This window comes from Emys orbicularis, chromosome 1 (genome assembly GCF_028017835.1).
Source record: "Emys orbicularis isolate rEmyOrb1 chromosome 1, rEmyOrb1.hap1, whole genome shotgun sequence".
Taxonomy (NCBI): Eukaryota; Metazoa; Chordata; order Testudines; family Emydidae; genus Emys; species Emys orbicularis.
In genome coordinates, this window is record NC_088683.1 from 358,663,801 (window position 1) to 358,689,876 (window position 26,076).

Here is a 26,076-nt window from a genome sequence, read left to right on the forward strand (position 1 = left end):
TGGGCTTCAGCTTTGGCCCCCCCACTCGGGATGGTGGGGCTTGGGTCAGCTCACGCTTCAGTCCCCCCTCCTGGGGCCATGTGTTATTTTTGTAGTCAGAAGAGGGTCATAGTGCAATGAAGTTTGAGAACCCCTGACATATACAAATTGGGGGACCCAGTAGACTGGTACATTAGAACATTTCCCTTCCAGTGCTAAGCAAGCTACAAAGTTTTGATAAACAGAAAAGCTACATTAAAGTTTGCCTCAAGAAAGTTTCCATTCTCCCTGATATTTTACAGATTTCATTGATCAATTAAACAATATTTAATAGAGAAAAGCCTTAAGATCTTGCACCACACACAACCCAGCGTCACACCAAAAATTCAAATTGATCCAGCTGGAGCCACAGTAAAGACAACATCCTGGTGACCAACATCGTTTTTACAACAGGTTTAGTAAAAAGGAGGTTGAGCTCAAAGAGAAGACTGTCCCAGCTGCTTTGTGCCAGAGCTTCATGTACAACAGCAGCTCAAATGAGTCTGATTTGCAATTTTTGGGAAATTTCCCCAGTCAAAACAAGTCTTGATGTAACAATGTCTGATGCTGTGGAGACCTTAAGAGCATTTAATTTGGAAAGGTCCCTCAACATCTGGACCCAGCTGTCATATACCAGCAAGATTCATACGACACTAATCCACCTCCAACAGGCATCTTAATAAAAGTAATTCCTTGGATTAGCTCAAAGACATGAGGGGGTCATCATTAGGGGCACTTCACACTGAACAAAAACAGCGGATCAGCGGTCCTGGCTGAGGGATGGACTTGATTACCCAGAACTTTCTCCACTCCTTTCGCCACTTTGATTCTTCTAGGGAAGAGGATGGAACACTGTTGTGTGGTATGAAGTCTTTACTAGCCTTTCCTACCCCAAAAAGTAGGTATGTATAAGACCTCAAGTTGTAACCCTGGTAGGAATGCCAGTGTGCCTAAAGCAACGTATTTCCCCACAAGGTATTAAGCATGGAGACTCCTTTGTGCCCTAATGCCAGGTTGAGGGCTGGGTATACGTCTTGTAGGATTTTTAAGTGAAATGTCTTTTATGCATGAAAGTTTCCATCTTCATTAAAGGAGATCAGACGCAACACAAATATCTCTGCATCCCAGATTGAGTGGTCTCCCATTAACGTGGCATTGCATCTGCAGTATCTCCTACTCAAAGGATAGGAAATAACATTATGCTGTGTAGATCTTCATAAGCATGAAGATTTGATATTGACACACTGAGTAGAGTCAGAGGCCAGCTGCACAGTTCTAGCCATGTAATAATAATATGTGAAGTGAGAATAGAGGGCAAGGGCAAGAAGACAGGCAGTCTAGGGATAAGTCTACACTTGTGGCGGCGTGTAGCGTACCGACGCCCAGCTAGCATTGGTATAAACAGCAGGGTAGATGGTGAGGCACCGCTTAGGTGAGTAAAGACATGCCTGAACCCTGTGGGTATGTACCCTATATGCCAAACAGTGCCTCCCATGTCGATACTGCTATGTAGTATTTCACTGCCTCCTCTTTGCCAGAGCGTTTCCCCATCGCAGTGAAAGATTCTGGCAGCAGGAAAAGGGTCTGGCAGGGGCAACTGCCTCCCCTTGACAGAGCTTTTCACTGCCATGGGTAGCTACATCCCGCAGTGAGTCTGGATGCCATCTGCCTTTCTCTGCAGCATGTAGTTACGCGTACCCTACCTTCCGCCGCAAGTGCAGTCAAGGCCTAGGAGTCTAAACTTTTAAATACAATAAAACATACATCAAAGAAAGGACACAGAAGCCGGGCATCTGTTCAAGTTCCTGACGGGAGGAAGACAGGAATTGCAAGCCAGCTCTGGTTCTGTCCCCAGCTGCACAGAGATGGGAAAACCTGTAGCGCGGATTAGCAGACTTGAAGTAAGAAGGAGGCTATAAGCCTATTAGAGTTTACTGTCAGATACAAGAATAAGTGGGCATGAAATTAAGCTAAAGTAGAGCAAGAATTAGGGAAGTTTGGGTACCATTTCTTCACACACAGAGGTGTTATTGTGTGGAACCAACAGAAGCAAGTAGTTACAGGTTCTGTAGGTAAGAGATACGTTGTGAGGCACAACTGCAAATTTAAAGGAGGCAGGTGGACCTAAATGGAATAAAGGGCCCCATCCACTGTAAGTATCTGTCTAGATATTTATATGGCCCACTCACCACAGTATCCAAGTATTTTCCTAAACACTCCTGTGAGGTAGGGCAATGTTATTATCCCCATTTTATAGATTGGGAATGGACAGAATACAAGTGACTTGCCCGAAGTAAGAGAGGGAGTTTGTGGCAGAGCAGGAATTGAGCCTAGATCTCCTGAGTCCCAGGCAGGTACCTTTACCACAAGACCATCCTCCCTCCATTTCTACATGCTTACAGAATCATAGATTTTAAAGCCAGAAGGGGCCATTACAATCCTCTAGTCTGTTCTCTTGCATAACAGAAACAAGGAGGTGAGCTAATGTCTTTTATTGGACCAACTTCTGGGTGCGAGAGAGGCAAGCTTTCAAGCTATACAGAGGACTTCATGTCTGGGAAATGAGTGTCACAGCTAAATACAAGGTGGAACAGATTATTTAGCGAAGTAGTTAACACATTTTAAGAGACCATTCAAGGTACAGTAGCCCATTAACACTTCTGCAGTCATAGGATAAAAAAGGAGGGTTAATGGGTTACAGATTGTTGTAATCAGCCATAAATCCAGTGTCTTTATTGAGACCCTCATTTTTAGTGATTAGTAAAGTTATGAATTTAAGCTCCCAGCTTGTCTTTTGGAGGTGTTGTGCAGGTTTCCTTTGAGGATGAGGACTGAGAGGTCAGTTATAGAGTGATCATTTTATGACAAGTGTTTGCCCATGGGGGTATGGCAAATACTCAAATACGCGGCCCGCGGAGTTATTTGCTGCGGCCTGCCAAGCTCCCTGTGGCCCCCCCGCCCTCCCTCTGAGTTATTTCCTGCAGCCACCAAGCTCCCCTCACCTGCCGCCCCCCTCCAGCGCGCCGCGTCCCCCCTCCTCTGCCTACCTCCAGGCGCTTCCCACCACCAAACAACTGTTTGGCAGCGCTTAGCGCTTTCAAGGAGGGACGGGGGAGGAGGCAGAGAAGAGGCGGGGCAGGGGCAGGGATTTGGGGAAGGGGTTGGAATAGGGGCAGGGAGGGGGCGGAGCTGGGATGGGGACTTTGGGGAAGGGGTTGGAAGAGGCGGGGCAGGGGCGGGGCTCATGGAAGGGGTGGAGTGGGGGCAGGGCCGGGGGTTGTCAGTGATGCAGCCCTCGGGCCAATGTACTAGTCCTCATGTGGTCCTTGTGGTCATTTGAGTTTGGAGATCCCTGGGGTATGGCATGTTTGCCTTATTTTTCTGTATGAGCTTGTGCACAATAGTCATAGAACTTTCACTCAGTAATTGTTGCATCAAGCCCATATCTTGTGGTTGAGCTACCACATGTTTTTTAGAAAGGCCATATACAGAAAGAGCATGAAAACAGAAGAGCAAGTGGTCAGTAAGTTGCTACTTAGCTGTTTAAAAATGTGGTCAGGAATTTGGGGCCTCTGTCCTTGCTGGCCTTTCCTTGCTCTCCAGCACTGCATAATATCTACAATGCAGCCTCTCCCAACCTCACCTGCAGGCAAAGGGTTCCATCCCTGTTATGAACATACTTTGCCAAACGTGACATTTTATTTCTCATGTGTCCCCTCCTCCCCCAAACACACAGCAGGGAACCCTCTGCTGATTTGTAAGTCTGCACAACTGCTGCTTTCCTGAAACCAGCTTATTAATAACTGATGGGCAACAGCAGCACGCCTCTTACTTGGCGACTCGGGAATAAAAAACTCACACAAAGCAAAAAATATTCTATCAAACACAAGCTTCCTATTTATAGCTGAACCCGACAAATATGGCTCCAGTGATTGGTTGTGGAAGCTTTCAGAACTAAAGAGTGCACCCAAATTTGTCAGAAGGGTCCATAAAATAAGCTCATCTGTCAACCCACCTATAGCTAGAATTAGCCAAACACAGTTCAAGATACAGTACTGAACGTTTGAATGGGCTCCACTATTCACAACTTGGTACTGGACTGCAGGGAATCTGGGTTCTGGCTCTGCCATTGACTTGCTGTGCGATCCTGGGTAAGTCACTTAACCTGCTGGAACTTTATCTCCCCCCCTCTTGTTATGTAAAATCTGGAATAATGTTTCCCTGCCTCTGAGTCATGATCATGTTTGTAAAACTAAACATCCTCAGGTGAACGGTGCCATACAAGTACAAAGCCAGGCACACATCAATGGCAGGTAAATTGAAACTGATTATTTGATAAGCCCCCAAGATTTCTCTAACTTTAAGTCTCACTCATTCATTTTGCAATCACTTAGTTTATTACATCAGACCTCTCCCCATGGAAACAGCTGCATTAACATAAAGTTTGAGGGTCAAAGCTCTCCAAGTAAAACTAGGACACAGGCTCCACAGAGAAAAGAATAGAGCTGAAAGAAAAAAGTACTGTGGGAAAGAGAGATGATTAAATAAAAGAACTGCTTTAACATGTCCATGTAATTACTGTGGGCAGAATCTGTAAGGATGTTTGCTCCCAGGAGAGGCTAATGTGTACTGTAGTCATCCTACACCATGGAAGCTTTGCTAACACTGCTGATTTAATGGGAACTTGCATTTAGTTCTGTCTGACTTGCCTAGCAGCAGTGATGGAAAGCTATGGAGAGACAGGAAAGAAACCATTAATAAGGCTGGGGGTGGGGTGGGGGGGCGGGGGGAGGAGAGGAGAAGGCTATTGACAGAATCTCCCAAAAATGCGTTTACAAGTTTAAGTGGAGAACAACTACAGTAGTGTTTTTTTTTTTTTTTTAAATGAATGGCTGGATGGATGGACGGACGACTGGTTTTCAGGACAGGGACTGTCTGTTTGGAAAGTGCTTAGCAGGTGATGGGTGAGATGGGACTGTAAGTAAGTAACGTAATGTGGATTTGTTTCGAGAAGGGGCTCTGTAACAGTGGCATTTGGTTTCATGGTTGATGGCTGCCAGAGCAAACATGCTCCACTTATGAACAAAAACAATGGTTTTCGTAGCTGCCTTGCAAGATCAACCTAGAATGTGAGAGCTGGGTTCTTCCTGGCTCATGAGTCAACCGGAACATGGTTTGCTCATGTACAGTCAGAACAGAATCCAGCTAACACACAGCTGTGTTGGCTCTACAGAGCTGAACAGAGTAAGTAGCAGCAACCACTATTTCAGCCTTCTGTTGCCAGCAGTCAGAAACCATGCTGCCAGTTCAAACCCGAGGTGGGATATGAGAGAACTATGCCTGGACCTGTCCTTAATAGTTTTATACAGTGGTGCAGTAGCGGTGTTGGTCCCAGAATATTGGGCACACAAGGTGGGGGAGGTAATAAAACTTCTGCTGGAGAGAGAGAGAGAGAAACAAGCTTTTGAGCTACACAGAGCAGGAGCTAGACACACATTTTTTAAACAACGAGCTTCTCATTTCTCCCCTCTATGCTCCACAGACCCTCGAGTCCCAAACAGCTTCTTCCCAGTCTTTAGGATACTGGTTGATCAGCAAACCCTCACTCACTGGAGTCAAGTAGAGTCCTCATGTGAATAACGGTTTGACAAGATTGGGCCCATAAAATGCTGAGATTGATTGCATTACCTGATAGGTGTTGTCAAAGCTGTCATACATGAACCTGGTGATCAAGGAGGTCTTCCCCACTAGAAAAGAGAAAAACAGGTTCAAGGAACAGTTTTTAGTGTGAAATTAGAACAAGTGACCCAACACGGCATTCCAGTTTTAACTGGTATTCCATCAATACTATGCAATTAAACTGGCCAAGGGCAAAAGGGAACTCAGTTGATGTAATTGTTGCAATAATCACTATCATTTTTCTGAAAGCCATTCAGATATTTAAGAAATTAAGTTAAATGCACACAAAAAAAGCAAGCAAAGATAATAAGTCCAACTACAACATTAACTTCAAATTATTGTGTTTGATTTTAAAATTTAGCCAACTGTGCCCATTCTCAAAAGTGACTTAGGCCCAGATTCACAAAGGTATTTAGGTTCCTAGCTAGATTTCAATGGGAGTTATGAGCCTAAACATCTTTGTTCATCTTGGCCTTACTCACTTTTGAAAATTTTACCTCTGATCTCCATTAACTCACACTGCACATGCACATGACGTAACTAGCAGTCACTGTGCAGGAGAAAGACATTAGTATAGTTGGTACCACAAGACAGGATGGAAATGCACTGGTGAAGTTGGCAGGCCCCCTGCTCACAAAACGCCTGGACAGGATCTAGTTTATACTCCTCACCACCACATTAGCTTCGATCCACCCTTGTGGACAACACGTGTATTACCCCTTGCAGCATACAGTAACTCCTCACTTAAAGTCGTCCCGGTTAACGTTGTTTTGGTGTTACGTTGCTGATCAATTAGGGAACATGCTCGTTTAAAGTTGTGCAATGCTCCCTTCTAACGTCGTTTGGCAGCCGCCTGCTTTGTCTACTGCTTGCAGGAAGAGCAGCCCGTTGCAGCTAGTCTTTTGTCTGGTGAAAAAAATTTCCCTGGAACCTAACCCCCTCATTTACATTAATTCTTATGGGGAAATTGGATTTGCTTAACACCGTTTCGCTTAGTCTCGCATTTTTCATGAACAAAACCCACCACTATGTTTATTAGTACTGGGTGCTACAATAGCATTTACCAGAGATTTCAAAGCACTCTGTCAAACGCTCATGTCTCCCTGAGAGGCAGGTAAGTAGTAACATACCCATTGTAAATCAGGCAGGCACACGAAGCCTCTGAGTGACACATGTCAGTGGCTAAGCTGGGATGAGGACACAAGTGACTTGACTCTCAAACTCCTTTTCTACCTAGTCCACCACTTGCTCTTATTTCTGTGCCAGTTTAGACTAAAGGAGTCAGTGAGAAAATAGAGGTGGAGGAGTGTTAGGCTGGTGAAACCAAATCCCTTCTTGTGCCTCATCAGTCTGGCATTTTAAAATCCTTGCACTGTACTTCTAGTGCTAAGCAAGTGCTATGCACTGTGCTTCGCTGTTGTACTTCCACAAGCACCAGTGCAGTGATTTCCAGGGGGTGCAGAACAGAGAAAAAGGGAGAGCTGCATTACCTCCACACTCCTGAGCACCATAGCTGTGCCAACGTAACCCCCGGTGCAGACACAGCAAGGTCAATGAAGAATGCTTCCACTGACCTAGCTCCTGTCGTTCAGGAAAATGGAGTTCCTACAGCACAGGAAACCTCTTCCGTTGCTGTAGTCCACATCTACACTATAGGGTTACAGCGGCATAGCCACAGCACCGTAACTATGCAGCTGTAGCGCCTGTAATGTAGATATGGCCTTTTTAGCAAGCTGATTATTGTTCATTCACCTTACACAGAGGGAGGGCCATGGAGCCAGAGTTCAGTTTGCTTTTGCCCTTAAGTCACAGCAATTCAAGTTCTGTTTTCACATCAATCTCAGTTTACAGTTCAGGAACAGAACTGTGTCAGTCTCCACTGAACATACACTTGACTTACAGCACCTGAAACAGAGGACTGGTTTTAAACAAAGTTCTGTTTCGTGACAATATGTTTTTGGGGGAGGAGAATCAAAGCTGAATGCAGACAGCAAAGCCATCAACGAAGGGTAAAGGCTTCTAAAATGATCATCGCTGTCAAAATATGGTGGGGAGGGGGAGGGAGGAGCAATAAAAATCCTTGCCCCACTAGATGGAGCAGTGTAATAGCTGTGCCAGAGAGACTCAGGATACAAGTCTAAACTGCCTATGGCGGCGGGCTTCCCAGGTTGACAGACTCAGGCCTAGTCTACACTACTGAGTTGTGTCGACAAAATAAAACCATCTCGACAAGAGGCGCAGAGCCTTTTGTGGCAGTTAGGTCGACAAAGCGTTGGTGTAGACAGCACGCTTGGTTTTGTCACTGTAAATAGCCTCCAGGAGGTGTCCCATAATGCCCATCCTGACCACTCTAGTCAGCAGTTTGAACTCCACTGTCCTGCACCCAAGTACACAGGCATCTGTGTCTCGCACTTTAAAGGCCTGGGAATTTTTGAAATTCCACTTCCTATTTTGCTCGGCATGGAGAACTCATATTGCATTTTCCCAGGTGACCATGGCGGTTCCAAACAGCAAACGCTCTCCGATTTGGACCACAGCTGAGTTGTGGGATCTGCTGAGTATATGGGGAGAGTAGGCTGTCCAGTCCCAGCTGCGCTCCAGCTGCAAGAACTTCAATACCTATGAATGGGACACGGTGCCGTGCCAAGCGAAAATTAAGGAATTGAAGCAGACATACCAGAAGGCAAGGGACGCAAACCATCACTCTGGTGCTGTGCTGAAGACCTGCTGCTTCTATAAGGAGCTGGATGCTATCGTAGGCAGTGACGCCACCTCCACCGCCAAGAGCCCTGTGGATACTTTGGTGGGACTGAAGGCGGCCAACCGTGAACTTAACTCCAAGGGCGAAGTCGTGGATAAGGACGTTGAATTGGAGGACGATGTAGAGACCAGGGCAGGGTAGTCGTTGGTGCAGTGAGTCAGGATCTCTTTTCCACTCCAGAGAAGTCTAGCCAGGCCCAGCAGTTCGTCTCTGGCGTGCATGACGCAGAAGAGGAGAACCCTGGTAAGTGATCTTTTTTAGCTTATCCTGCTCGGGTCTCCCAGGATCACGATGAGCATTTCAACATCCCCCATTGGAATCTTCTAGTCTGGAAAGAAAATCCCTGCTTGCAGCTTTCTGTACAAGCCAGTGTTCCTGAAGATGTGTGCGTCATGCACCTTCTCAGACCACCCTGCGCTGATGTCAGTGAAACGCCTGCGATGATCCACAAGTGCCTGCAATGCCGTAGAGAAGAACCCCTTTTTACTGATGTACTCCATTACAAGATGGTCCGGGGACAAAATTGGAATATGTGTTCCATCTATTGCCCCTCCACAGTTAGGGAATCCCATTGCCGCAAAGCCATCCACTATTTCATGAACGTGTCAAAGAGTCAAAGTCCTTCATAGCAGGATGCGATTAGTGGCCCTGCACACTTGCATTTACGAAGCCCCAAAGGTTGACTTTCTGACTCCAAACTGATTTGGAACCAACTGGGAGCAGTCTGGATTGGTCAGCTTCCACACAGCGATTGCCATGCGCTTCTCCACCGAGAGGGCAGTCTCATTTTGGTGTCCTTGTGCTACTGTGCTGGGGTGAGTTCCCCAAACAATTCCAGAAAGGTGGCTTTCTGCATCCGAAAGTTCTGCAGCCACTGCTCATCATCCCAGACCTGCATAACTATGCGATCCCACCACTGAGTACTTGTTTCCTGAGCCCAAAAGCGACGGTCCACCGTGCGCAGCTGCTCTGTGAATGCAAAGAAGTAATCTGGTGTTGTTTCTTTCCATGGCATACAATAGGGCAAGCAACTCTGATTCCGGTTCAGATTGGGAGCTCATGATATACTGCATGACGAGCCACGAGGTGTTCATTACAGTGCGGGATCCATCCTTTCAGAAAGAGACGGTGGGCGCACAGTAAATAGGGGCTGTTGAAAAATGATGCGAAACGAGTTGGAAGCCCATGGAATGCTGAGACAGAAAAAAACGGCATCATGGGATGTTGAGTCCACACCCATGATGCACTGCGATCCACTCCACCTTCCCACAACGCCTAGCTGCAGAAGGTGGCGAGTAGCAGTGGGATAGCTACCCATAGTGCACTGCTCTCACTATCGATGATAAAGCACCAAGTGTGGATGTGCTCCTCCAACAGAGGGAGCATAGTGTGAACATGCACTAGTGATGTAATTATAGCGCTTTTTGATCTTCGGCATAACTTTTGTCGACAAAACTCGGTAGTGTAGACAAGGCCTCAGCTTTGCCGGGCTTGTGCTGGCACTTTAAAAATAGCTGTGTAGATGGTGCTTTGAAGTTGCATCTCAGGCTCGAAAGCTCCCTCCCCCCGCTGCCCCCAGACTTTAGCCCCCGAGCTCCAGCCCATCCCACAACTTCAAAGAGCTGTCCACACAGCTCGGGTTAGAGTGTTATGAGCCCCACTAGCCTGAGTCTGGTGATCTGGGCTGGGAGGCTCGCTGCCTAGAGATCAACACACAGAACATACAGAAATTTGGTTGGAAATATGAAGGAAACCAGTGAGAAAAGCATCCAGAGGAAAGCAGAAAAGGAGACAGGTGTGAGCCTTTGGCCATGTCTCAATCAGCAAATGGAGGAAAAATACCCTATCATGTTTAGCTCAATCAGATTCAAAAGCTTCATTAAGAGGCAAGTTCACACATTTAAAGCAGCGTTGGCCGGCTCTATTATAGCCCATGTTCTCCTCTAGGCTACAACACAGCCAACCAATGAGTTTTCAGACACCTTAGCCTGCCTCTTAACAAGGCACTGCATTCACATTAAGATAAAAAAGGATTTAGGGGACAACACAAGCTTCCAGTGCAATGCTGTGGCAAAAAGGGCTAATGCCATCCTTAGATGTATACAAACAGGGGAGTAGCAGGTAAGAGAAGGGAGGTATATGGCACCAGTGAGCCAGATCATGGAACAACTACATATAGTTACACACAAACACAACAGAACACACAGTTCTGGTGTCCGCTTTTTAAAAGGGATATTGAAAAAAATGGAGAGAATGCAGGAAAGAGCCACAAAAGTGATTATGGGCTGGAAAAAATGCCTTATACCGAGAGACTTAAAGAGCTCACATCGGTTAAGCTTGTCAAAAGGAGTGAGCTGTGACTTGATTACAGTCTGTAACAGGAGCGGCCAAACTTACTGACCTTCTTGAATCGCATACAATAATCTTCAGAAGTTCGAGAGCTGGGTGGGCCTGCCAGGGCTCCTGCCCCATGGGAGGCGCATGCTGGGGTTTGGGCATACCCCTCGGGTCTAAAGCATCGAGAACCCCCCTCCCCGCTGAGCAGAAGCCCTTCTCCCCCCCCCCCCCGCCCCTCCCAACCGCAGGGCAGAAGCCCCAACCACCACCCCCCTCCATCTAGTAGATGGAGAATGGAGCAGCGGGGCCTCCGCAAGCCGCACTTTAACTGTAAAAGAGCCGCATAGAGCTTGTGAGCTGCAGTTTGGCCACCCCTAGTGTAGAAGTACCTTCATGGGGAGAAAGTAGCAGGTACTACTAAAGGGCTCTTTAATCCAGCAGAGAAAGGCAGAACAAGAACCAATGGCTGGAAGTTGAAGTCAGACAAATTCCAATTAGAAATAAGGCCCACATTTTTAACAGTGCGGGTAGTTAACCACTGGAACAAACCAGCACGGGAAGTGATAGATTCTCTATCTCTTGCTGTCTTCAGATCAAGACTGGATGCCTTTTTGGGAGATCTGCTTTAGTCATAAGTTATTAGGCTCAATACAGGGGTTAATGGATAATGTTCTATGGCCTGTCAGACTACATGATACATTGGTTCCTTTTGGCCTTAAATTCTATGAACTGGAGAGCTAACACACCTTTTTTGCTTGTCAAAACATACCCATAAAACAAATATCCAATTATACAGAGAGAGGGTCTGATCAGAAGAATGACTAAATAAAATGGCACCTTGTTAACATATTCACTGCATGTATTCAGAGTCCAATCAGCTGCTATTTTGCTACTTTTTTACTCCTGCCAACACTGCAATGCCTACACATGGTACGGTGAGCTGGCAGTTAGGGGAAAAAAATCTTTAGTTATCAACAGCATATTTGAAAGCCAAAATAGCTGCTTTAGATTTACTTTCTAGTGACTCTCCAAAATAAAGAAAATCAAAGGTGAGATTCAGCAATCACATGCTGAACTGCATAATGAGGTAAGGGACGTCACAGCAGGGAGCTGTTAGAAATGATGAAAGGCTAGCAAATAAAACCAGATAAAAGGAAAAGAAAATCAAGATTCGTTCTCATACAAAGCACCAGACCCAGATTCTGGGGAACTTGTTTGACCTGCACAAGACAGAAAAATATTAAGGAGGCTAAAAATCAGTGTCAGGAGTTTTTTCTGCCTCTGCATATTAGTCATAAGGTTAGCCCTGATCTGGAGAATGCAACAAAAGGTAAATGCTAACCAGGTTCTATTCACATGCTGTAGCTCAAACTCCTCTGCCTGAAGGAGTATACAACGTGATCGTCAATTATGTTCACTTCAGGGCTAAAAGTCAATTGTCTCCAACTGGGGATTTTAAGGGTCTCCCCCTTTTCAGACTTGCTCAGGTGACTTTTCCCAACTGTGAGGAGCTCCATGTGAACATAAGAACGGCCACACTGGATCAGACCAAAGGTCCACCTAGCCCAGTATCCTGTCTTTCGACAGTGGCCAATACCAGGTACCCCAGAGGGAATGAACAGAACAGGTAATCAGTAAGTGATCTATCCCATCACCCATTCCCAGCTTCTGGCAAAGAGGCTAGGGACAACACCCCGCCCATCCTGGCTAATAGGCATTGCTGTACCTATCCTGCAGGAATTTATCTACTTATTTTTTGAACCCTCTTGGCCTTCACAACATCCTGTGGGAAGGAGTTCCCATGCGTTGTGTGAAAAAATACTTCCTTCTGTTTGTTTTAAACCTGCTGCATATTAATTTCATTTGGTGGCCCCTAGTTCTTGTGTTATGAGAAGGCGTAAACAACACTTCCTTATTTACTTTCTCCACACCAGTCATGATTTTATAGACCTCTATCATATCCCCCCTTAGTCGTCTCTTTTCCAAGCTGAAAAGTCCCAGTCTTATTAATCTCTCCTCATACGGCACCCGTTCCATACCCCTAATCATTTTTGTTGCCCCTTTCTGAACCTTTTCCAATTCCTCTCTCTCTCTGTTTTTTTTTTTTTTTTTTTTTTTTTTTTTTTTTTTGAGATGAGGGAACCACATCTGGATGCAGTATTCAAGATGTGGGTGTACCATGGATTTATATAGAGGCAATATGACATTTTCTGTCTTATCTATCCCTTTCTTAATGATGCCCAACATTCTGTTCGCTTTTTTGACTGCAGCTGCACATTGAGTGGATGTTTTCAGAGAACTCTCCACAATGACTCCAAGATCTCTTTCTTGAGTGGTAACAGCTAATTTAGACCCCATCATTTTATATGTATAGTTGGGATTATGTTTTCCAATGTGCATTACTTTGCATTTATCAATATCGAATTTCATCTGCCATTTTCTTGCCCAGTCACCCAGTTTTGAGAGATCCTTTTGTAGCACTTCGCAGTCTGTCTGGGACTTGACTATCTTGAGTAGTTTTGTATCATCTGCAAATTTTGCCACCTCACTGTTTACCCCTTTTTCCAGATCGTTTATGAATACGTTGAATAGGACTGGGCTCAATACAGACCCCTGAGGGACACCACTATTTACCTCTCTCCATTCTGAAAACTGACCATTTATGCCTACCCTTTGTTTCCTATCTTTTAACCAGTTACCAATCCATGAGAGAACCTTCCCTCTTATCCCATAACTACTTACTTTGCTTAAGAGCTTTTGGTGAGGGACCTTGTCAAAGGCTTTCTGAAAATCTAAATACACTATATCCACTGGATCCCCCTTGTTCACATGCTTGTTGACCCCCTCAAAGAATTCTAGTAGATTGGTGAGGCATGATTTCCCTTTACAAAAACCATGTTGACTCTTCCCCAACAAATTATGTTCATCTATGTGTCTGAAGCTTTACTATCGTTTCAACCAGTTTGCCCATTACTGAAGTCAGGCTTACCGGCCTGTAATTGCCAGGATCATCTCTGGAGCCCTTTTTAAAAATTGGCGTCACATTACCTATCCTCCAGTCGTCTGGTACAGAAGCTGATTTAAATGATATATTACAGATAACAGTTAGTAGTCCTGCAATTTCACATCTGAGTTCCTTCAGAATTTTTGGGTGAATACCATCTGGTCCTGGTGACTTATTATGGTTTAGTTTATTAATTTGTTCCAAAACCTCCTCTAATGACACCTGAACTTGGGACAGTTCCTCAGATTTGTCACCTACATGGCTCAGGTTTGGGAATCTCCCTCACATCCTCAACCGTGAAGATTGATGCAAAGTATTAATTTAAGTTTCTCCTCAATGGCCTTATAGTCCTTGAGTGCTCCTTTAGCATCTCGATCATCCAGTGGCCCCACTGGTTGTTTATCAGGCTTCCTGCTTCTGATGGACTTAAAAAAAATATTGCTATTACTTTTTGAGTCTTTGGCTAGCTGGTCTTCAAATTCTTTTTTGGCCTTCCTAATTATATTTTTACATTTCATTTGCCAGAGTTTAGGCTCCTTTCTATTTTCCTCATTAGGATTTAACTTCCACTTTTTAAAAGATGTCTTTTTGCCTCTCACTGCTTCTTTTACTTTGTTGTTTAGCCATGGTGGCTCTTTTTGGGTTCTCTTACTATGTTTTTTAATTTGGGGCATACATTTAAGTGGAGCCTCTATTATGGTGTCTTAAAAAAGTTTCCATGCAGCTTGCAGGGATTTTCTTTTGGTGCTGTGCCTTTTAATTTCTGTTTAACTAACCTCATTTTTGTGTAGTTCCCCTTTGTGAAATAAATGCTACAGTGCTGGACTGCTTCATTTGATTCTACGCTTTCTTTCACATATAGTGCCACTCCCCCACCAGCACGACCTGTTCTGTCCTTCCGATATATTTTATACCCTGGTATTACTGTGTCCCATTGACTATCCTCATTCCACCAAGTTTCTGTGATGTCTATTATTATCAATATCCTCATTTAATAAGAGGCACTCTAGTTCGCCCATCTTATTAATTAGACTTCTAGCATTGGTATATAAGCACTTTAAAAACTTGTCACTTTTTAGCTGTCTTCCATTACAAGATGTAATTGAATGGGATTCTTTTTTTCTTTTGACGGTTTCTCATCAGATCTTACCTGTATTTTATCATCTTCCATCCTCTCCTCTTTATTAGGACATAGAGAAACTCCATTTATAGATCCTCCCCTAAAGGATGTCCAAACCACGGGGGTAGGAGATACTGATGCCAGTCTGGTGGTACGAGATGAGCTGATGGCCTGAGTTCTGTTGCTAGTGATGATGTTGGGAGGCCTGGATCAGCGTCCACATTGCACTCCCCATCAGTACCCGGCCCGAGCTGGGGAAGCTAATTTATCCAACCAGCAGACCAAATTCGGTGATTAATCCTGGTCATGTGCCGCCTGAGACACGGTGCACTTACGCTAAGAAGAAGTAGTGGAGTTGTCTGTGTCAGACACCACCACTTTGAACATCTGCAGACAGTTTCTGCAGAAGCCAAGGATCACATGGGCCGGGAGACTAGAAGAAGGTCAAGACTGAGGGATGATGGGCAGCTTTCAGAACCATTGGTCATGCTAGAACTGTCAGGTTTAAAACAAACAAAAGGAAGTATTTTTTCACATAACGCACACTCAACCCGTGGAACTCCTTGCCAGAGGATGTTGTGAAAGCCAAGACTATTACAGGGTTCAAAAAAGAACTAGATAAATTCATGGATAAATCAAGGCCTATTAGCCAGGATGGGCAGGGATGGTGTCCCTAGCCTCTGTTTGCCATAAGCAGAAAACGGGCAACAGGGATCACTTGGTAATTACCTGTTCTGTTCATTCCCTCTGGGGCAGCTGGCATTGGCCACTGTCGGAAGACAGGATACTGGGCTAGATGGACCTTTGGTCTGACCCAGTATGGCCATTTGTATGTTCTTATGTCATGGGGCTAGAAGACTTCATATTCCGTCTGGCACCCCTGAAGAGCATTAAATGTGCATCTTTTTAAATCAAAAAAAAAAAAAAAAAAAGATTTACCTAAGCCAAATGCATTGAAGGCAGAAGCCAGAACTGGAAAGATACCGACATTCCCTCCTGCTCCCCCCAGTAGTTATTTAAACGAGGTAGGATGATGTTTTCCCAGCTCCAGGAGCCAATTCCATTAGCAGCAACTCACTGGTGGGAAAGAGAAGCAGGACCATACAGCCTTTGCCAGTAAGAATGCATCTCCCAGAGGGCTTTTAAAAGCAGATGATGATCACCCTAAGGCAGATCTACTCTTCTCTGCCTCCTAAAGTGCTGTCCTGTCTCCCCTCTCAAGCAGGCAGGACTTGGACGAGTCCTCCTCCTTGCTCATACTACTCAGCTCTCCTCAACACATCAAATTAGGCTCCTTGCATGGGGGAACTGGCGTACATGTCTCCTTAAAAAGCATAGTGCTAGGGTGTGACCATTCTGCACGTCATAACAATCAAAGGGCAGGATCACTTGAGCAGCTGGATGGCCTCAACTCCATTACAGTGAGAGTTCAGTGCCCCAATCTTGCAGGGCTCTGGGCAACCAGAAAATAGCATGTTACAATATATAAAGGTGGGAAGCATGCTTTGTGGTTTACAGGAAGGGATTAAGGCAGCACGGCTAATGAAAGGTGCTGGAGACAGTGTATTTGTGAAAGCCCCAGGGACAGCAGCAATGCAGGCTCCCTTCTCATTGCACCTCCAGCATGTCCCAGCCCTGACCTCAAGAGACCAGATGTGTAGGACAGAAGTCTCCATGTCCCACTCAGCCTGTGAGCTCTGCTAAGTCTGACCACAAGGGTACCAGAAGGAGCAGCAGTTTGTGGCATGAATGCTTTGTCCAGTGAGACCGCCAATTCATTTCACACAGGCTAAGGTGGGAGTAACTTGGGGCCAAGTTTACAATGGTATTAAGGTATCTAAAGGTGTATACAGGCACCTTGTGGCATGTTAGAGAGGGCCTAACTTACAGAGACTTCAAAGGGAGTTTGGTGCTTTTATAAGCCCCCCCGGGTGCCTACCTGCACTTACAGACACAAAAAACTTTGTAAATCAGGCCTGGGGTCATTACTAACGCAGGCTAGAGCTGAGCCAGGCTCTATTACTCCCATTCCATTAACTTAGGCCATTCAGCCCCTATATGTTATATTGCTTTTTTAAAATATCAAGCTTTTTTCGAAGTTTAAAAAGAAACAAATTGCTCTACACAGTACTTTGTAAACTGGCCCTCTTCTATGGATCACTTCCTTACCAAAAAAATCAGTGTTCGGAAATCAAAGCACATAAAAGCTGATCAAGTCCATTTGACGAACGCCCTGTGTTAGGAAGACTAGAACCAAATGACACATGCATTTCCTGGAGTATTCAGATACAAATGAAGTCAAGGTGATAAGCTTCTGGTTCTAACAGTTTTGATCAGACAAATTACCATGCACATTTAAAGTTTATCTGCTTCCTGAAAGATGTTATGTTACTCTGCTTCCGTTGCACTGCATATTAGAGATGTAGACACCGCACAAGAGCCATCCACTAATAAAACTGATTAATAATAGGTCTCTACTATGCCTTTTTGCCCACATTAACAGTATATGCTATTGGCCACTACTGGCAGTGCAACAAAAAGTGCTCTTTGTTTCATGCTATAATGAGTCACTAGGGAGACTCACAGAAATTAGAGATGGAAAAGACCCATTAGATCATGCAAAATCGTTTTCCTGCCAAGGCAGGATTAGAAGGTCATTTGTTGCCAGGCAGGAGTTTGGTAAGGAGTTTGGGCAAAGTAATTAAAAGTGACCCACAAAGGAAAAAGAAATTGGGATTGTGCCACTTTGCTTCTTTATGATATATGAAGACAGACAATCCTTCCTGTCCCTTTTTTAGGGGTTTGCTTGTTTTAAATTAGAAATTCAAGCTTCCTACACAAAGTCTTCCAGGAAAAACAGGGATGGCAAACGTTAAGAGCTCAGAGACAGAGAGCAGTGAAACCTGATTCAGAGTGGAAGAGGTTTTTATTCAGCGCTCAAAATATTGATAACCCCCTATTTTTTTCTCTCACCCCCACAAACACATACCCTGGAGAAAAACTGGGAGACAAAAAAAGGATATGTTGAAAGACTCAATAGCCCCTGCCTTCTCTGGTAAAAAGATGGGAAAACTTCCAATCCATTTCTCTGGGTCCTCCAAGAATTCCTCTAGAAAAACTAAGGCTTGACATTCTTGTTATTTCTAAAGGTAAAAATTAAGCAGAGGGAAACTTTAAAAGCCTTTCAGGTGGGCTTTGTAAGGAAGCAAAAAAGGGCAGAAACTTAAGTCCCTGTCACCACACTTCACTGGTCTCCTTTAGGGGAGATAGTGGAGGGTGTGGATTCTTAGAAAGCTACACGTTGCCCATCCTACCTAAGATAGTTCAGTGTAGAATCTGCAGTGTGGATTTCTAAAGCTATTCCTACTGGCTTTTGTCTATACTAGGACTAATAATTCACCATAGTATACTTCACTAATGACAGCTGTAGTGCAAGGCTCAGGCATTTTTATTGTCATTTAACCCTATTCTGTGTCTAACTCAGCTCGTGACAGGATCAGATGACCTGACACTGCACTTTAGCCAACACTCACAAAGCTGCAGTATGGTGAATTACAAGTCCTAGAAGTTTTCTCATTTTTGATATCAAACTAATCTTGAGTCCTCAGTATACAGGACATTCATGGGATCTCAAAGATCAGAAAGATGAGAGCATGGAAACACGAGAGATAAGCTATGGCAGAGCTAGAAATAAAAGCCACAGAAAGGGAAGAAGTGTAGCTGAGCGGAAAGACACAGCACACTGGGATGCATGAAAGCCTTTTTTAGACTCATTTAAAAAGAAACCCCAAAGGTGGGCATGTTCATACTTGACTTAAACGATCCATGTGAGCCAGCCATCAAGGAAGTTTATTTTTAGATTTGTCAGCCCACTCTCCCACTGCAGAACGGGAATATGAGAGTGATTAAAGCAGCTTATTTTAAAAAATCCTCCTCTATAATCTCCACTATCATGCAGTGGAAATTCTGCTTCATTCCCCAAAGCAGTAAGCAGAACTTGCTGATTCTCTTGTGGATGCTGACAGAGCCAGCAGCAACCAATATTCATTTATTTACTTAATTACAGGAAATTTATTATTGCTTCTAAGTTTACTTAAGATGAAAGTTGTATTTTGTCAGGAATGAAGAGGATAGCACAAGTCTATCAGACGGTGGGGTGAAAAGGACCTTTCAGCTCACGCACTCCAGCCCTTTCTTCTTACTACAGGCTTTGCCTACAGAAGTTTTCACCCTTAAATATTTTTCATTGATGGAACTCAATAGCTGTTCCATTGTCAAATTGCTCTCACTGTTCGGAAGATGCTCTCCTTGTGTAAATGGACTGCAATACCAGATCAGACCAGTGGACCATCTAATCCAGTATCTTGTCTCCAACAGTGGCCAGTAGCAAAAGATGCAGAGAAAGGAAAAGCCCTGCAGTGGAGAATGATGTAATAAATCTGCCCATAGACGTTTATTCCTAACCCCTGTCAATTTGTGGTTTTCACACCCTAAAGAATGAGTCTTGTGTCTAACATAAAAGTGATCTTTAATTTTCAAGATTGTTACCTGTAACAAATCTTTGGCCAACTCAAGTTAGTGTTTATTTCCTTGGACAGGAAAGAGCAATACTGAATGTCTAAGTATCAGGTAATAACAGTATATTTTGGCCACCCAGTGCGTAACCAACTGTATGAATGCCTTCCAGACTAGTTTCTAGAATTGAACTGGGTCTCCCATTGATTCCAGAATCTGGGAACATTATGGACTGTTACCACTGGAGAGAACTGTATAAGGTCACAATAATATTTGTTCTTGCATCATACTGAACAAGCAGAGGGTTTCTTTGTATATGTAAACACAAAGTAAATGGGGTTTCTTTTCCAGAGAATTCATCCCCCAGCCAAGTTAAAAATCTGGGTTGTAAATTTATATCCCGTTCCTGTAAAAAACAGATTTGCCTTTTTCAGAAGTTATTTAAGATCCTTTTCAATAAGTCAGTCAATAAGTTTCAAATATACAAGAAGTTAAATGGATTTGGGGTTAAAATCCATATTTAAGAAAAATCAGATACTTGCATTTTCTTGTATTACTCAATATATGATTATTAAAACTAGAAGAATTATAAAGATCATTTTGCAGATTTTGTATTTCATTCATCCCAGACAATGAAAAACAGACTAGACTAGTCAATTTCATCATTTAGTCAGTTTCACTTTCTGGTACCCACATTAAGCAGGATCAACCTAGGCCAGAGGTTCTCAAACAGTGGTCCGTGAGCTCCATTCAGGTGATCCGTGAATAGTTCCCTCTAAGGTGCATGCCTGGGCAGCCGCACACGAGAGAATGAAGGGCCACCCACCTAATTAGTGGAGTTGCGCAGGCGTGGCTCCACTAATTAGGTGCCGGGACCCTGGAGAAGATGCACATGTAAGGTGAGGTGGTGGCCTTGGGGGGAATAGGGGGTAGATGGGAGGGGGCAGTGGGGTGAGAAGAAGGGGTGGGGGAAATTTCGGATGTGCAGGGCTGCGGCGGCCAGAGAAAGGCGACTTTCCCCAGCTCCAAGGCTGCGGCTGCTGGGGAGAGACCCCCTCCCTTCCCAGCCTCAGCTCAGGGACTGCTGCGGCGGGGAGACCCCACTCCTTCCCAGCCCCAGCTTGCGGGCTGCCACGGCAGGGGAGAGAGGGCACATCCATTACATTAGAAAAGTAAAACTACTGATATTAAAATATGAGTTGTGTGCTTTTATTTGTAAAACAAAAAACATTAACTATTACTTTTTTTTTATATAGCGCTTTTATCCAAAGCACTTTATAATAGTTAGCTAACGGTACAGACAACACTTGGAAAGATCATTAAGTGGTCCACCGAGACCCTCAGCAATTTGCAAGTGGTCCATGAAAAAAAAAGTTTGAGAACCACTGACCTAGGCTGAAGAACAATTTTATAGTCTGCATCAAACATTTGGGGAATGTCCCCACCAGCCTTTACGGGCATGTTAATGTTAACTGGAAATCAACTCTCTCAAGGTAAAAAAAGAAAAGAAAAAAAGTCTAGTGAAGATAAGCCCTTGCGCTGGGCATACATCAATTTAATGCTGTCAAAAGGACAATATCGCCATTTTCTGGTGCTGCTGATGCTGTGATGCGCTCTCTGACAGATGTAATTAACAGGTACATTCCTGTACTTGACAGGAACTGTGGGCCAATGAGAATTTGCGGAGCTGAAGCTTGCCAATACAATACATTTTTCATCTTATCGGAGGTTTGTTGGCATTTCACCAACCAAACTACCAATACTACTAAAAACACCATTACCTTTCTCTAAGATATCTGAAAGTCCTCCTGCTTAAAAAGTGGTCCGTAAGGGATATGAAGGATATGTGTGAACCAATTTGGGGAGAGCATTGCATGGATAAGAGGCAGTGGGGAAGAAATCACAGAGATGCTTATGGGAGTAGATGAGACTAGCATTGTTAGCAGAGCAAAGGGGAAGAGTCACAATCTGGTGTAATAAGAGAATAGGTAAGGACAAGGGTGCTAAATTGGGGAAAGTGTTGAAAAGTAAAAGCTAGAAGTTTGCCTGTAACGCAGAGGAAAAAGGGAAGCCTCAAGAGGGACCGAAGGGGGGGGGGCACACAAAAACAACAACAACAACAACTAGGAAGATAGATGCTGACTGCAGTATTCTGAATGGACTTTGCTACTGGAGTGTTAACCTGCCTTCAGACTGGAGAGAAAGAGATCGCTGTAGCCCAAACATGAGATAACGGCCTAGATTCTGAAAGCTACACGAGGGAAACTATTACAAAATAAGTTAGGGCGTGAATTTAAAGTGCCACAGCTATTCCACAACTAGCTCTTGTGGCGAGCACTCATTCTACACTAGGAGTGCCTTTGTGCGTTTTAGCTTAAGCTAATGCCAAGTAGCTATTCCAGGATACTTCTCTTTGTAGACAAGCCCTTGGAATTAGACAAACCAGTGCCCAGGTATTTCTAGAGCACTCAATCACTGTAGTACCCAAGATGAATTAAGGCTACGAAGAAAGAACCAGAGGATAAATCTGAAGTTTATCTGCCTGCCCTATAGTTTGAATTTTATATCCTGTAAACATTAATGGCACAGTCCTACTAATTCCCATACTGGTTCAATGTGTGCGTGCACACAGTGAAATCTGTGTTGTATGGCGACAGTATTTCAGGGACCTTAAATCCACTGCACATCTCACCAGACTCAGCAGTTATTTCAGACACAATCAGTTAGTGGCACAGCAGAAAGGCGGAAAACTGCCATCATAAATTCTACAAATTAGCAAGGATATAGTAATGGGTCCACATGAATTCAAATTCAGGGGAGTGGGAGAATGGAGGAATAATTGTCCCTTTGGAGTGTCAATTCAAAAGGAAGATACCTGCTCCAGCTGAATCGCCTCTTACAATTATGCATGCAAAGAAGTAGGCTGGCTCAAGTCCTTCACAGCAGCAGACTGCTACACCACCTGCCTTCTCCCCACCTTCTCATCCCCTGAAGTTAAAAACAGAGTTGACAGAACAGTCTAGGTAATAGATCTATTAAAATTCACCAGCCTAAAATCAGTGTCTCATTTTTCTCCTTTTACCATTTTTGCCTGTTTCCCTGTAGATTCTCTTCCCTCGCCTTTGTTTCTTCCAAACACGCTTTCTCCTTTCACAGGCCAGAGCTGTGCCCTTCCTGTGTGTTCTGTTCCTTCCCATTCCATTCATACGCTCTGTTCCCTGCCCTCATTTGGTAACTGTCCACAGCTCCAAGCATCTGAAAAGTTCCCTTTAACTCTGGATGTCTGAAGTGCTTGTTACGCAGACCTCAGTCATTTGTGTGTCTGTTGCGGTCAAGGCTGACTCCTAGGGGCAACCGACAAAATCCACATGGAAATCCCAAGTAGCGTAGGACTGCTGCCCCCACGTGGAGTGGGCCAGAATGAACCCAATAACTGGGTATGATTCAAAGCGCTGGTAATTATCTTCAAACCCATAAATGGCCAGGTGCCCAGCTACATGAGAGACCTTTCACCTAACACGTCATTGTGGCAGCGGAGATTGGCTGGGCAGCACTTGCTTGCGGAAGTAAAGTCTTAACACTATCTGGTGCCAAGGATTCCTCAGCTGAGAACTCGCATCACTGGAATTCAATCCGCTTGGTAGCCACCCTGCGCCAGACTAATGATCTACAGGCAAGATGCATTTAAGTGTTTTGTGCTTGAATTTTCATTACTTACCAGTGGCCATGAGGAGAAGCTCTACAGAAGCTAGTGACAACAAGAGCTATTTGCAGCTACAAAATGTAACCTTGTAGAAACCCAAATATCTATGAATCCATTATGTGAAGCTGTACTGGCACCCAAACCTCAAGCACATGTCTACTGGAAGGATAAGTATTGCTCACTTCAGACATTTCCAGTCTCCAGGGTTACTATCCCTGCCATTATCTTTCAACACTCACAGCTGGTTACCTTTTGTGCCCATTAAAATTTATCATCATGTTCTTTCCCCAGGTGAGAACAGAACTGCTTCTTCCAGCATCACAAGAACTGGGAGTTCTACAAGATGACAGTGAATTCAGTCAAAGTGCACCACCTGACAGAAGAATGAATGAAACAGCCAGTGCTGTAAGCTACTTCGAGAGTGTGTGCGCCTTTCTCCCCATCACTGGGGCTCTCCATCCCACAGCTGGAGAATTTATCACACAGTCTTGACTGATGGCACCTAGTAGCCATTTTCCTTCTAATCTTAACAGTTATTCTCTTGATACTGTAATTAGTTGCCTCTCAGCCCTTAAAGAAGATTAATCCAAAATGGACTATACTTGACAAGTCAGAACAGCTACATTAAGGTGAGAAAAATGAGCAAGCATCTGATGCAGTCAATTTATTTAAAAAAAAATAACAGGAGACTAGACATTCATTATTGCATCTGGTTAGAAATAAAAGCAGTAAAAAGAAGCTAGAATATTTGAAATTCTCTGAATTAATCAACTTGGATTTTAACAGGGAAAAATCAAGTGCCCCAAATAAGGCAGAACTGAGCAATATCCTAGACCGCAAGAGACCTTCATGTTTCCCAGCAACTCCACAAAACCAGAGGTTTAAGCATTAACCTATTAGCTCACTAGCACTAGGCAGCCTTCAGCTCTCATATGCTAAGACAAAGCCTGAGTGGTGTTTTTTTTTTTTTAAGCAGACTATCAGCTAAGTATACAAGACTAAATGGATGGCAGGAAGTCTGCATGAATATTTATGACTGTCTGGTGCAGAACAAGCAGGAAGGGAAGTAACAGAGTGGAGTGAAATGGCATGAAATAATGAGGGATGACATCTACCTCGCAGATGAACGCACTCAAAAAAAAAAAAAAAAAAAAAAAAAAAAAAAAAAAAGGGCTATTTACTTTATGATCAACTGCAGCTTATCCCGAAGTGCTACGCTAACAGGGACAGTACAGAAGGAAGACCAAGAATGTAAGTAATGGCGATGTGACAAAGTGAGGTTTTCCCCCTTGTTATGTTGCATGTGAACCTTACGGTCCTGTATTAATACTGTGTGTACCGCAGTTTCCCTGCGTACAGCACCAATGCCTAGGTGGTGGGAATTAGGTGTGAGACTTTTTCTGAGGCCCTCGGGGCAGGTGAGGCTGCCCAGCTGCCCGCACATCAGCTCTTGTAACCTGAGAACCAAGAGGGGATGTGACCAGGTGACATTTTGCCCAGGAAGCACGACAGAGACCAGGAGAAGGAGCAACAGCAGACTGAGCTGGACCCCACTGCCTGGCCTTCGACACACTCACTGCTCGGGAGGCATGCTACACCAGAGTCCTGACTGGCTTCCTTCGGAGCAGTTCCAGAGCACTGGCCCGGTGACAGGCTCCATTTTGAGTGTGAAGATGTAAACTGTATAAACTAGAGAAATTAAGGTCCTGTGTTTAACATTTACATTCCTGACAAGTTTAGCGTTTCTCTCTCCAAGAGATACAGATGCACATGAGAATCACAATTCTCCCCAAAGGACCTTAATCAGTTACACAATTGGTACCCTGGAAAAAAATGTATGACATTCATTTCTATTGCTGCCTCAAGAAGTTAGTGAAACTTAGGACTATTGCATGCAGGTAAACGGCGTTAAAAAAAGAAAGGAAGGTGGGCACCATTTCAAAGCCATTTGTCAATCGCCACATTGAGATTACCAGAGTTTTCCTCCCAAACTGAAAAAGTATCTAACTGCTCACACAAAGGCTGATTTTTAATCATTTGTACTGTAAATTGATATAGATATGCAAGAAATAACATGCATTTTAGAGCTAGCTACCAAGAATGCTATAACCATGGATAAGCCAGCAGGAAATAAACACTTTGTTCTCCTGTCACCTGTGCAGACTGAAGGATTCAGTTCCAGTCAATCTGGCAATAACCAACGTAAACAAGTATTTTCATGCCTACTTGTTGGCTGACTGCTTTCCCGCTAAGCACGTCCATAATTTACAGAAAGGGACCAGTTACTCCCCTATCTCCAGTAACCGGTAATCAAGTGATTAACATTCCAGTAGCTCCTTTAGGAAACAGACAACTGAGGAGGGGAGAAAATGAGCTCATTTGAGGAACCTAGTGTATTAGGATGCATTGGTGTTTAGTATTCCTTGCCGGGGGCGGCTTCACCCGTTTCACCAACTGGCGGTTCATCCACCGTGCCCGGCTCAAATGCGTCCCGCTCAACGGAGCCGTCCGCCACGGGAAGCGAGACAAGCGTTGCAGGAAGTGCGGCTACTCCAACGAGACCCTGCCCCACGTCCTGTGCAGCTGCAAACCCCACTCCAGAGCCTGGCAGCTGCGCCACAAAGCCATCAAGAACCGCCTGGTGAAAGCCATCGCACCATGCCTGGGGGAGATCTCCATGAACTGCACCATCCCTGGTACCGACAGCCAGCTACGACCTGACGTGGTCGTCACCAACGAGGCCCAGAAAAAGATCATCCTCATTGACGTCACGGTCTCCTTTGAGAACAGGACTCCGGCATTTCGCAAAGCCCGAGCTCGTAAGCTAGAAAAGTACGCCCCCCTGGCTGACACCCTGAGAGCAAAGGGCTACGAGGTGCAGATGGACGCCCTGATTGTCAGAGCCCTGCAACGAGCGTCTGCTGCGGACCTGCGGGATC

At 44.5% G+C, this 26,076-nt stretch overlaps 1 protein-coding gene across 2 annotated transcripts in view; it reads right to left on the reverse strand.

Annotated features, from left to right (window-relative positions):
* Positions 1 to 26,076, reverse strand: part of RAB6A (RAB6A, member RAS oncogene family) — an 89,785-nt gene that overhangs the window by 31,603 nt on the left and 32,106 nt on the right. For both annotated transcript variants that reach the window (XM_065423301.1, XM_065423302.1), the window contains exon 2: positions 5,707 to 5,765. In XM_065423301.1, coding sequence (XP_065279373.1) covers positions 5,707 to 5,765 — 59 coding nt within the window. The remainder of the gene's footprint in view (positions 1 to 5,706; positions 5,766 to 26,076) is intronic.